This window comes from Musca autumnalis, unplaced genomic scaffold (genome assembly GCF_047663935.1).
Source record: "Musca autumnalis isolate F117 unplaced genomic scaffold, ASM4766393v1 scaffold_1, whole genome shotgun sequence".
In the NCBI taxonomy this organism is placed as follows: domain Eukaryota; kingdom Metazoa; phylum Arthropoda; class Insecta; order Diptera; family Muscidae; genus Musca; species Musca autumnalis.
Window position 1 is genome coordinate 131,101,449 of NW_027411644.1, and position 13,985 is coordinate 131,115,433.

The following is a 13,985-nucleotide window of genomic DNA, read 5'->3' on the forward strand; positions in this document are numbered from 1 at the left end:
CTCTGACTGATGGAAAACAAATTATTTTAACTTTCGTTAGATTCAGTGGACACATTAGATCAATACGGCACTAATAATTTTTAAATTGGCGTATGTGATTTTCTTCACTTTTGGCGCGCTAGATCGGTATTTTTTCCACTGTGCCACGTAGGCATACATTTCAGAGGTGGTACGGTATCTCTCCTATCAAGAAGAACTATATATTTACAATTTGCCTTAAATGGTGAGATCCATAAGCCATCAGCAATTTTAACTTTTATAATTAGATCGCGTTAGGATAAAGATAGGGGCCGGAACGATAATAAATCTTAAACAGCATCATTGGGCGAAAAAATCAGACAAAGTCCGTTAGAAATATTACAGAGATAAATCTGTTGATACATTTAAAATCGTCAAAGAATAACTCGGTTTGACAATGGACCCGAACCTATTTTTGAATTGTAAAGCATAAAATCCCAATTTATTGATTTTTTTCAACCATTTCTTGTGGCGTGTAAACCACCAGTGGCGTTAAGTAGATTAATGCCACTCTTAGTTTGAGTCAACTTGTATAAGAAATAAAAAATGTATTAAACATATTATTTAAAAATTTAAATATTACTTCCATTGGAGCCAACTTTGAATGCAGCATAAAATATACAAAAGTCCTTGTTATAACTCATTTACATTTCCAGTGAGCAAAAATGTAAAATCAAGATATAGCATGTCATGTTCTTTGGAAGTATAGCCATTTTTCTTCAAAACCCCATTTATGCAATTATACGCGTTTTACATATCACAGTAACAGACGAAGAAAGAAGAGGTGTTTATTTTAGAAGTTGGTGTGCTCTTTGATTTGCTACAGCTATTCTTGCCTCGTTGGATTCGGCCTGCAAAATACGGAATTAGGTCGCATTTATGTTATATGTATGTCATTTTTACTTACCTTCCTATTAATCCTGTCAATTTGTCGATTTTGATTTTCTAATTCAGATCCCATATCGAGGGCCATATTTCTAAGGTTGCCAATCATCGTATTGACTTGTCCCATATTTTCCTCCATTTCGTCTTCCCTCGCATCGTTTGTTATTCTGTATATTCGAAAAAAATTAATTAAATTAAAATTTAAATTATTAAAATAGTTTTAAATCATTATGCGTGTCATATAAAGACAGTTGTATTTACATAAAACGGACAAAGTTTTGTTTTTTAAACGCCAAAAACCTTATATATGAATTTCTATGGCGATCGATTTACGTTAACCCGTGCCCCGTCTAGTGACACCATAATAATAATTCCATAATAATTTTTATGGGGCCAAACGTCCATTTTCAAGAAAATTCTCTAAAATCCGTATTTATGGTCCAATCGATGAACATTTTTTACCAGTTCATTGGTGTGGCTAAAAAACAAATCCTAAAAAATGTGAAAACCGGATTTTGATATAACTCCGATAGGCCGATTTCAGGTATTTTGGGCCCTATATAGCTATACCAAAATCTGATCCGATTTTCACAATTTTTTGTAGAATTCTATTTTAGCCACACAATGAACTGGTAAACATTCATTGATTGGACCATAAATGCGGATTTTAGAGATTTTTCGTGAAAATGCAAATTTGGTCACATACAAATTACTATGGAAACAAAGACCCTCTGGTGGCACTGGTTAACCATCGCCATAAAATTTCATATAAGGTGTTTGTATCAAATGGAACAAATTTAGGGGTAGGCATTTCAAAAAAAACCAGTGGCAGATTGTGACTTAAGATCAACTAGTTCAATTGAACGATTCATTGGAAATAGCGTATGAACTAGATCAGTCGATATAGTTCACTGAATATATAGAATCAGTCGGTGACCGTACATGATCAATGAACGAACGATTCCCAATCTAGTGCAACATGTGGTTCACAAATGCATAAAGTGACACCGTCGCACAGTGGGAAAAAGTACCGATCTAGCGTGCAGAAAATCAAGAAAATCGGTATTAAATTTGGTGTATAAAACATTCACGCAGGTCCACGTTTTGAAAACGTTTTGTTATATCTCTCGTAGAAAAAATTTAGTATTTGGTCTTCGTTGGGGGTCGTAAATGTTCCAGCAGAAAATTGTCGGTATAGGTCTACGTTTTATATAGCTGCAATAGTACGATACCTCCCGGTATTTTGAACACGATTCATTGAACATTCGTAAACATGAAAAACTTAGTAATTAATAAAAATACATTTAAATTAAAGTTGGAATTATCAAGACTTTACTGTATTCAAAAATTGTATCTATATGGAGTTATTCCAAGGATTTAAATGTATGTTCGAGTAGTCCCGCTTACCACATTTGAAGATGTTATCTGTAATTATAAAGTTTTCAAAAACCAAACAAAACAACCAATAATAATAAAGACCAAAATTACCATTGTATTGTACATGAATATGTCTAATAGTCTCTGAGATTTCGCATTGTAAGCTGCTATTTAAAACATTTTGAATAACTTTACCTGATTTCCCAAAACTCCACATACAAAATTTCATCAAATTCAATTGGTTAGTGAACTATGAACTAGATCACTGAAATAGTTCAGTTAAAAGAGCTGAACTTCAGTGGGCGCTTAAAACTATAGTGTTTGGTTTTAATGTCCTGTGTGTTAAGTTCAGCAAAATGCTTTTCCATATAATGTTGATTGTGTTAAAACTAAATTTAAATATGTTCTATATATGATTTATCCTACAACTAAATTTAACCTAAACCTAACCTAACTTAAACTAAGCAGATAAACTGTAATAACGATAGAGATGTGCTTTAAGCAATAAAACACATTTCTATCGAGAAAACCTTTTATCTGATCCGTAACCTAGCCCTTGTGCTTACCAGGAGAGGTGCAGATATAGAAATCTGGACACTCAATGGAATCCAAGGCCATAGCCAAATCAATACCAAGTGGAGAAACATAGTTGGCGTTTTCCCAATCGAATTCATTTTGTTCTTCAACAACTCTTTGCATAAGTGAGTTAGAATTCATATAAAGTCTATTTACATAACATGAGCTGCCTCATAAATATACTGATTTGAGAAACGCTTGCTACACGCTTGAAAATTGTTTCCCACGCAGAGACGTAGTATTTTCCTTTCCAGTAATCCGAACTCTTTCATTACCGTTGGTGATATCGAAACCCATATAGGTAAGGCATAAACCAGAACGGGTCTAATAGTAGTTTTGTATAGCAATAACTTTATTTTTTTAGGGTAATACCCTGCTATTAAAGAGTCTTCCAAATTACCCCTTAATACTATATGCCTCCCCCAAATTGCAGCGTGAATTTTGGTTAAATTTAAACAATTTGGTTAATCAGACTCCCAAATATTTGAATCTGTCTTTAAATGGTATTTCCACACCATTCAGAGACAGTCTCAAAGACTTAATTTCAGGAACTACCCATCTCTTGCATTTACCGGAAGTGTTTCTCAAATACATAGCCTCGCTCTTGGAAGTATTGAACTTTATGCCCTATTCAGTATAAAAAGCATTGTTATATTACGTTATTGTTGCACAAACACCCCAGAAGGGGCAAGGGAGACTTCTCTCACATCAATGAGTGCACCCCGATTTATATTAAGCTCAATGATATGGGACCTACTGTTTATCGCCGAGTCCGAACGGCATGCCTTAAGACACCACTTGTAGAGAAGTTTTACAAGGCTGAAATACTCAGGAAATGTCGCTAACATTACTGAGGGGTATTTTGCCACCGTTGAAAAGTTGTGATGTTGACTGGCCGGGGAATCGAACCCACGACCTTTAGCGTGCAAGGTGGGTGTGCTTACCATTGCACCACGGTGGCACCCTAGCCGTTCTTAAGTGACAGGATACAATAGTCAGCGCTTCACTTGGAGATTCCGCGTGTGCATACAAAAGACAGTCGTCAGCGTACAACACACCCAAAGAATTTTGATGCGTATGAGGAAAGTTGTGCATGTAAATATTAAACAGATGTGGCGATAAAATAGACCCCTGGGAACACCACTAGATACACTATTCATATAAGATTTCATATTTTCAAGCTGAATATAAAACTTCCTATCAGTGAGAAAGCTTCTGAACATTTTTACTATATGAGGTTCAAAGCCTAAACGAGTCATTTTATACACGATGCCATCGTGATAAGTCCTATCGAATGCTTTCCCAACATCCAGCGAGATTGCATTTTCTTTCTCTCAAATTAGAAATTATATCTTTATTAAATTTTGTTAACGCATCGAATTTCCCTTTTTAAAGCCGAATTGAAATTCTGAAATATAGCCGTTTGGTAAACCTGCATCCATTTTATCCCGCAAAATTTTTTTCAAATAGCTTGCCCAAATTTGATAACTGTAAAATCGGTCTCAAATTGTAAATGTCTGTTGATTTTTTTTTTTTTTTTTGATGGGAAGAATCTTTCCTGTCTTCCAGAATTTAGGAAAATATGAATTGTTAAGACAATAATTAAATACTAGTATGCGGAAAGGATATAAAATCAAATAAACAATACTTAATATGGAAATGGCGAACACTAAAAATGTTATTGCATTAATTCCAATTTTATTCAATATTAAATTTTATTTTAATTTAGGTCTTTCTGTCCTAAGAAGGTAAAATATTTTTGTAAAAAAAGAAACCCAAGACCTAATAGTAGATATTTCCATACCAAATTTCAGAATTTATAAGCATCTCAAAAAAAACATATATTATCATGCATGCAATAACAAAATTGTACCAAATTTAATACTTTTCGTACACCAGGGTAAAACCTTAAAAACTTGCCTTCTTATATGAACCATTTATTCTAACTTCGAATCTCATTTTCAGCTCCATCAGTTCTTCCAAGCCCAATAACATTGTGCAACATTTTTAAGGTGACCTTGTGCAAACAATTCGAACTGAGGATTTTTTGAAAGTACAGACCCAAACGACAAGAAGTTGGCTGGGTTTTGTTGTGTCAGATCCAGCTCGGATTTTATGGCCCCATCTAAACATGGGCTATATCTCTGAAACCAATGCGAATCTTCTTCTGAACTATGAAGCAAATTTGTAGATAAGACAAAAATAAAATATTTGGAGAAATAATGAACTCGAAAACTACATTTATTGCCTCAAATTTCACAATATATGCAAAAATTCCACAATTTTTATACATTTCGCATCGTATCTCCAAAACCGTTAATTTTTTCTGAATATTTTCTTTTAGAAAATTATTCCCTGGAATGTAATACACAAAAGAACATGTCATTGTTGTAAAATGCCTCTACACCAATGTTTTCAGTACATTTTTCAACGACGATTTAATACAAATGTCAATAATGTAGTGAAATCCGAAATGCGAGAATAAACTGTTGGTGTGAACTGTGTTTGAAATACGTGTTGTAAAAGATATGATGCAAAATAACGCTGAAACAACATGAAGCAAGCATTTTAGAGTTTCAGAATGTTCTAAAGAATTGTTGAGAACTTTATTTGGAAGATTTTTGCAAAAAGGTTACTTGGTTCAACTCCCAATAGTTTAGCCGGTACTGACTAGAATTTCGGCAATTATGTAAAATTTTGTATATTTTATAGATTTTGATGCCCTAGATGGAGTTTTTCTTATGTGTTTTTTTCAAAAGATAAGTTCTACTAGTTTATGGCTACAATATTCCTAAAGACAGCAAGGCCAAATTCCTATTCGTTTCTGAGATAAAGGTCTAATAAATGCAAAAAAGTGTAGATTTAGCCCAGTTTAGATGAGGCCATAAAATCCGAACTGGATCTGACAGGACAAAACCCTACTAGGGTTTTTGTAGTCTAAATATGTACTTTCAAAATGTGCATACTAGAAATTGTTTGCATTTTCAGTATTGCATAGTGTAATTTATTTAACTTTACAAAAAGAAAATCGATTCAGCAGATATCAAAAATTAAAACTACAACGCTATCCAATACTTTGATATTTACTAGTGTCGTCATTGCGAAGGGAACCGCGCAATTTTAAATTTAAAAGGAGTTCTTACTACCTGGCGAATGATATATCAGGCATAAAAGCTTAGTATTTGCGATCACTTGTATTAAATAATTGTTTCAATAACATTAGTACGCTAGACTGTAGTCCAAGCTTGAACAATAAATCGTCTATAGTGGTTGTACAAAATCGAAAAAGAATTAAACTGAAAGCAGGAATTGCTGAAGGATTAATTATTTTAATAAATATTTTGTCTTTATAATTGCTGTACGACTTTCGCTTGGCGCTAAAATTCTTACAGCCAGTTTCTGTATGTCGAAATAAGAATGTGTGCGAATGAAACACCCCCGAACTTTAGTTTTCGAAATAATTTTACCTTTGCTTTTGCTTCAAAACAAAAAAAACAAATTTGAAAAACACACAAAAGTTTGGTCGTGTTTCTTTCGCACACATTCTTCTTTCGACATACAGAAACAGGCTGTTAGAATTTTAGCTAACTTAGTTTTTTGAATTTTTTTCTTATTTCGTGTCTTTAAATTGTCGACCGAATGGAACAAAAGTCTACAAAATACTTTCTTCATATCCCTTTTTGTGTCGGATATACATATAAGTCAATTAAATAAACTTCATTATCTGTACGCCTTTCGCTTCATCTGAATAGAACCAACCAATATTTGTGTACAAATTCCGTTATATCTGATGAAAGGAGAGAAATTTTAAATTATAATTTTGTGGACATGTAGGGTATATAGCACCCGATATTCTCAATACCTAACTTTATTCCGAGATAAAAATCGCTACAGATAAGTTGTGTTAAAACCACCACAAATCTCTACTGACAAAGACCAAAAAACACTACGAAAATGTGTAAAAACGACACAAAATTATGAATTGTTACACTGAAAGAGAGAAATTTAAAAAATCGCACATATATCTTTTTATCTATTTCTTCAATTACATATCAGATTCCCATGCTTTTCTATATTATTGAACACGATCTGCCAACTAAGTCCGAGTCTACACAATAGTGATTTCATTGAAAAAATTTCATGAAATTATGCGTTCTTAGATCGGGTTCTCCACTGCAGCAATTTCATGATATTATTCTACTATGCCTACTGTCGCCACTACTATTTCTTCTGGTAATTGATAATGTGATGAAGGAAACAATCGCAGGTAGCCGTCGTGGTATCCAATGGACTATAAGCAGCCATCTTGAGGATCTAGACTACGCAGACGACATTTTCCTACTATCCACCAACCACTCAGATATGCAGTCTAAACTCGACGACTTAGTTGCCCACTCAGCGAAAGTCGGATTAAGAATTAACACCGCAAAGACAAAGACTTTAGCAATAAAAGCATCAAACAACAATCATTTTGTCATTGGACAGGAACAAATAGAGTTCGTAAACAAATTCTGCTATCTGGGACGCGTTATCTCAACCGAAAGCAGTGCACAGGGTGACATTGAATTCAGAATTGGTAAAGCCAACAGCGCCTTCTTTCAATTAAGAAACATCTGGAACTCAAGGGTTATACTAACGAAGTCAAAAATCAACATATTCAAATCAAACGTTCTGTCAGTACTATTGTATAGTTGCGAATCATGGTTAACTACAACAACCCTTAACAACAAATTGCAAAGCTTCACAAACAGATGCTTGCGATCTATTTTAAAAATCTGGTGGCCAAATGTAATAAGCAATGCAAATCTGTACAAAAAATGTGATATAGAACCTATTTCCCGCTATAATAAAAAGAAGGAAGTGGCAATGGATTGGTCACACATTGCGAAAAGAACAAGATGAGATATCGACACCTCCAAATAATAGTATGCTAAGTCTAAAAAGTGAGTTTTGCAGGAGAAGCTCTCAAAGTGTGGAAATTTTTTTGAACTTCAGTACTATGCTAAGTCAATATTTGTTTATAACTTCTGTTCGGATTGACCGATCATTACCAAAATTTGACAGAATTTAAGTTAAAGGACGTTCGACACCTCCAAATATTAGTTTGCTAATTCTGAACAGTGAGTTTTGCAGGACAAGCTCTAAAAGTTTGGAAATTTCTTTGACCTTCAGTACTATGCTAAGTAAATATTTGTTTATAACTTCTGTTCGGATTGTCCGATTATTACCAAAATTTGACAGGATTTAAGTTAAAGGACATTAAATATAAAAATGTAAAGAACTTGAAAACATGCTAAGTCGACTTAGCATACTATTGTTTGGAGGCGTCGATATGTCGCCAAGCCCTAGACTGGAACCCGCAAGGGCACAGAAGGAAGGGTCGGCCAAAGACCACTTGGAGAAGAAGCCTGATGAAGGAAGTGGAGAGCAGCGGCAGTAGCTGGAATGAAATTAAACGTATTGCGAATGATAGAATAGTTTGGAAAAACTTTGTAAAGGCCCTATGCTCCCCAAGGAGTTAAGTGGAAATAAAGAAAGAAAGATTCTACTATGGAAATCGATCTGTGAACGCAAAATTTCATTAAATAACTAGTGCTGACCGGGACTAAATGCATGAATATTTGGGTGCCACCGTGGTGCAATGGTATGTACACCCGCCTTGCACACATAAGGTCGTGGGTTCGATTCCCCGGCCAGGCAACATCAACAACACTTTTCAACGGTGGCAAAATGACCCTCAGTAATGTTGGCGACATTTCCTGTTTATGTCATCCATGTAAAACTTCTCTACAAAAGAGGTGTCTTAGACACGCCGTTCGGACTTCCTCTGTTTCGGACTCATAAACCTATCAAATGTGACTTTTTTTGTAATTTTATAGTAGTATAGAAAATTTTGAACATAATTCAGTATAAAATTTTGACTTTATAAATTGTTTCTACCGATTTCTGCATAAAAATATTTTTTGGAGTTGTAAGCATCGATTTTCATCAAATTTCAAGACCCTAATACAAATTTTTGCACAATATTTGTTGGCAATCAACACTCACGGCATTTATTTTTAATTGTTAATAGTTTTTTGTTAAAGTTTACCACATCTAACAAAGGATAAATTCTTGGGGTGGTGCTATCCTGGTGAACCATCAAAACATGCTAATATTTTGACATTGTTTCATGAAGCGAGTAAAAAGTACCGTTATAACGCATATTTGAAATATGTTAGGTATTGAAAATATCGGCTACTATATACTCTACATGTCCACAAAATTATAATTTACAATTTCTCTCCTTTCGTCAGATATAACGGTACTAGCAAAATGCCCGCTACTTCGTATGCGGAAAAGAAATAATATTCAAATAAACATTTAATATGGTGAACACTGAACATTTTTATGTACTTATAGCTATTTAAATTGATATTTAATTTCTTTCAAGTACTGTTCGTGTATGTTTTGTTCGAATCTCAAAAAAAGACCTCTACACTTCAACAGCGACCTACATTTAAAATTTCAGTCCGAATTTTGGAATTTGTGATATCAAAATGTAGAAAACCGATCGATTCCCCGGTCAGGCAACATAAAATTTTCGACGGTTGCAAAATACCCCTCAGTAATGTTGGCGACATTTACTGAGTATTTCAGTCATGTAAAACTTCTCTACAAATGGTGTCGTAAGGCACGCCGTTCGGACTCGGCGATAATCAGTACGTCCCATATCATTGATCTAATATGAATCGGGGTGCACTCATTGATATGAGAGAAGTCTCCCTTGTCCCGTCTGGGATGTTTGTGAAACAATCATTACATTATTTAGAAATCGAATTCGTGTTAACATAGAAACAATAGAACATTATTCAGTACAATTTTTAGAATCCTGAACCTTAGCTCATTAGCTTGTTACAGTTTTAGCTCTACTTGTTCACCCAATGTCAATAGTATTACATGTGGAAACCTTTCATACATCCAATCTCAACAGTGATCCTCACAACAAATTTCAATTATCGATTCACCCAATACCAGTGCTTCAATATTTAGTATTACTTAATACTCCTAGTACATTTATTGTACGACCACTTCTAAAAATGAACCTGTCAAATAGATAATATACCTATTCCTTAGCCCAATACCAAATTGATTGCAATTTTGTACTTTTCACACACTAATTATATTATTCCAGCTTCATTGCTACACCAACGTCAAATTTAATACCATTATGTATTTCTCAATAATTCAGCCAGCCCCTAAGCCTAATTTCAGAATTTGTATGCATTTGAAAAAAAATTCTTATCTAAACACCAACACCATCCCTCAACAACAATTCGAAATTCCACTTTATCTCTTCAACGCCAAACTGGTACCAAATACAGTACCTATAATATTTATAAGTTAAAAAACTACTGCCTTTTATCTAAAACATAATCCCAACCGCAATTTAGTATTTTTCGTATACATATGTACGTACAAATAATATCGAATTTCACAATTTCAACTCTACTAATTTACACAATAACAGTTTGAACCACATTCTGTGCCATTTTGAAATTTTGTAAGTATATCCACAACCACATCCATATCTCAACCCTACACATCAAGAGGGTCTATAATACCAAATTTCCGAATTCCATCTCTATTCATAATACCATTAATACTTTTCGTATGAAAGTACGAATTTCAACTTTCTCCAACAGTAATTTCAAATTTCAGGATACTACCCTATCCGTCCACCTAAAACTAAATTGTACGAAATTAAGTACCATTTAGTACTTTTCGTAACCATAAGTACGAACTTCCAAAACTATCTCAGTCCTACACTCCAACAGTAATCTAAAATTCAGGATTCCAGCTCTCTCCGTTCAACCAAATATAAATTGTACCAATTTAGTACCACTTAGTACATTCCGTGCCCATAAGTACGAATTTCCAAAACTTCCTTAACCCTACCCTCCAACAATAACCTTAACTCGAAATTCCAGGATTTCTGCTCTATCCATTCACCCAAATATAGATTGTACTAAATTAAGTGCCATTTAGTACATTCCATACCCATAAGTACGAATTTCCAAAACTACCTCAATCCTACACTCCATAAGTAATCTTAATTATAAATTTCAGGATTCCAGCTCTATCTGTTTACCCAAATCCAAAATGTACAAAACTTAGTACCATTTAGTACTTTCCGTACCCATAAGTACGAACATCCGAAACTACCTCAATCCTACACTCCATAAGTAATCATAATTCCAAATTTCAGGATTCCAGCTCTTCGGTCCACGTAAATTTCAATTGTACCAAATTTAGTACTTTCCGTACACATAAGTACGAATTTCCAAGACTAACTCAATCCTACAGTCCAACAGTAATCTTAATTCCAAATTTCAGGATTCCAGCTCTATTCGTTCACCCAAATCTAAAGTATACCAAAGTTAGTACCATTTAGTACTTTCCGTACCCATAAGTACGAATATCCAAAACTACCTCAATCTTACACCCCATAAGTAACTTTAATTATAAATTTCAGGATTCCAGCTCTATCTGTTCACCCAAATCCAAATTGTACCAAATTTAGTACATTTAGTACCTTCCGTACCCATAAGTATGAATTTCCAAAACTACCTCAATCCTTCACCCCATCAGTAACCTTAATTCCAGATTTCAGGATTCCAGCTCTATCCGTGCACCCAAATCCAAATTTAGTACCATTTAGTACTTTCTTACAAATTTCCACAACTTGTTCAATCCTACAGTCCAATAGAAATCTTAATTCAATATTTCAAGATTCCAGCTCTGTCCGTTTACCTAAATTTAAATTGTACCAAATTTAGTACTTTTGTACCAAATTTAGTATTTTCCGTACCCGTAGGTACGAATTTCCAAGATTAACTCAATCCTACAGTCCAACAGTAATCTTGATTCCAAATTACAGGATTCCACCTATATCCATTCACCCAAACCCAAATTGTACCAAATTCACGACCGTTTAGTACTTTTCGTACGAATAAGTACAAATTTTCAAAACTACCTCAATCCTATACTCTAACAGTAATAATAATTCAAAATTTCAGGATTCCACCTCTATCCATTCACCCAAATCCAAATTGTACCAAATTTAGTACTTTTTGTACACATAAGTACGAATTTCCAAAAATAACCCTCATATCTCAATCCTACTCTTCAATAGTAGTCTTAATTTTAAAATTCAAGTTTCCAGCTTTATCCGTTCACTCAAATCCAAATTGTACTAAATTTAGTACACTATAGTACTTTTCGTACACATGAGAACGAATTTCCTTTCATAAACACCACCTCCCATCCTTTATTTCCATACCAAATTTCAAGATTCTAGCTATAGCCGTTCAAAATATACAACTGGTACTAAATTTTATAACTTTTAGTACTTTTCGTACACTTCTAGGTCGAAATTCCAAAAACCCTTTGGTACATCTTTCTAACTCTCCACCAGTGACCCTCATCCCAAATTTCAGAATTCTAGCTTTTCCCGTTTGCCTAATACAAAGGGTACCATATTTAGTACCATTTAGTACTTTTCGTACCCTTCCAGTTCGAATTTCCAAAAACCGAGCCTTATCTCACGCCTACATACCAACACCAACCTACACTCAAAATTTCAAGCTTCTAGCTTCATCCGTTTCGTCTGGGCATTGATTATAAGGCGGTCAGCCACACAAATGAGACAATTTTTAGTACATTTTAGAGCTTTTCGCATCCTTCTAGGACGAATTTCCAAAAACCCAGCCTTATCGAGCACCTTCGCCCCAAGATTAACCCTCACACAAAATTTCAAGATTCTAGCTTCAGCCGTTTCGTCTGAGCATTGATTACACTGCTCAACAAAATTGAAATTGGCGAGCTATTTTCAAATCTGGTCACGGTTTTTCTCCATCAGCTCTTGTTCCTGAGATATAGCTCAAAATCTGTTTTTACGAGTTTTACCTAGAATTTCGTTATTTTCGGATACAAACAAATATTTTTTTGCGGGTTTTTCGACACTAATATATTAAGATGATGTTATACGCTCGATACAAAACGTTTTTTGAAATAATAATGGAGAATATATGGTAAATTTCAAATTTCCTTTTCAATACAATTGACAAAAAAAAAATTAAAATTTTTTTGCGAGCACATCCGCGATTTTTGGGACTTAGGTTAAGAAAAAAAATTGTGGTTTCAAATATGTTCGCGTTCCCCCTACAAGTTATAGGGGGTTTTATTCCCATATAAAGAAAAAAGATTTAAAAATTCCCATTGGGTTTTAATAAGAAAATATATGTATAAATCGTTTACAGAATGTTATATCTATCCGCTGATGTTAAAATATTTCTAAATTTGTTTTTATTTTCGCGAAAAATCAACAAATAATGAAAAAATCTTAGAGTAAATTTAATTTATTCTAACTCAGAGTTCATATAAATCTCAAAAAAATAAATTTAAAATTTCTACAGCATCTAGACAACGCACAGAAATATGTGAGACCAAAATTATAAAGATTGGGTTCATAAGATGCATATTACAGCAACAACAAAAGAAAAAACTTATTGTGGAACTATTATTTCAAAAATATATTTTTTGGTTTAATACGAAAAATTGAAGAAACATTTTTAGGAGTTATTCTACTATTTCGCTAAATTTCCATACAAAACCTTAAGTATTTTGCTAAAACTTCTTCGAGGAAAATAGTTTGTCATCGTGAAAGTATATTTGCTCAGAATAATAAGCAATAGAGTTAAGAAGTACAGAGTAATATTAAAATCACAATCAAAGAAAAAACACAAAAGTTAAAAGGCGTGTAATTCGCGAATCCGTTTAAATCAGTTGAGGTGCATGTGCTTTTCGGATACAGGGAGTCCATGTCTATCAATATGCATGGATTTTCCCATGTTTCATTCAGCGGCCAAAGTGTGCCATCAGTTGCATCTTACTATTCAAAAAACCTTCAAGTGGGCAAAAATTACGCGATGTGCATATGATTATAAGGTGCATCCGATTTCAATGGCCGCCTATTAAAAATACGTCAATATAAATGATTTTAGACAGATTCGCAAAGAACTGCGGATGTGCCACCACATCCTATTTTGGGATAAATAGGGATATTACTCCCGAATCTTTGTAATTTG

The 13,985-nt window shown here is 33.9% G+C and overlaps 1 protein-coding gene across 3 annotated transcripts in view; it reads right to left on the reverse strand.

The window, feature by feature from the left end:
- Nucleotides 1–581: 581 nt before the first annotated feature.
- The window catches only part of Snap25 (Synaptosomal-associated protein 25kDa), a 762,009-nt gene continuing 748,605 nt past the window's right edge, over nucleotides 582–13,985 (reverse strand). For all 3 annotated transcript variants that reach the window (XM_073992812.1, XM_073992795.1, XM_073992804.1), the window contains exons 7-8: nucleotides 926–1,070; nucleotides 582–869 (exon numbers count right to left, since the gene is read on the reverse strand). In XM_073992812.1, coding sequence (XP_073848913.1) covers nucleotides 807–869; nucleotides 926–1,070 — 208 coding nt within the window. In that variant the 3' untranslated portion in view covers nucleotides 582–806. The remainder of the gene's footprint in view (nucleotides 870–925; nucleotides 1,071–13,985) is intronic.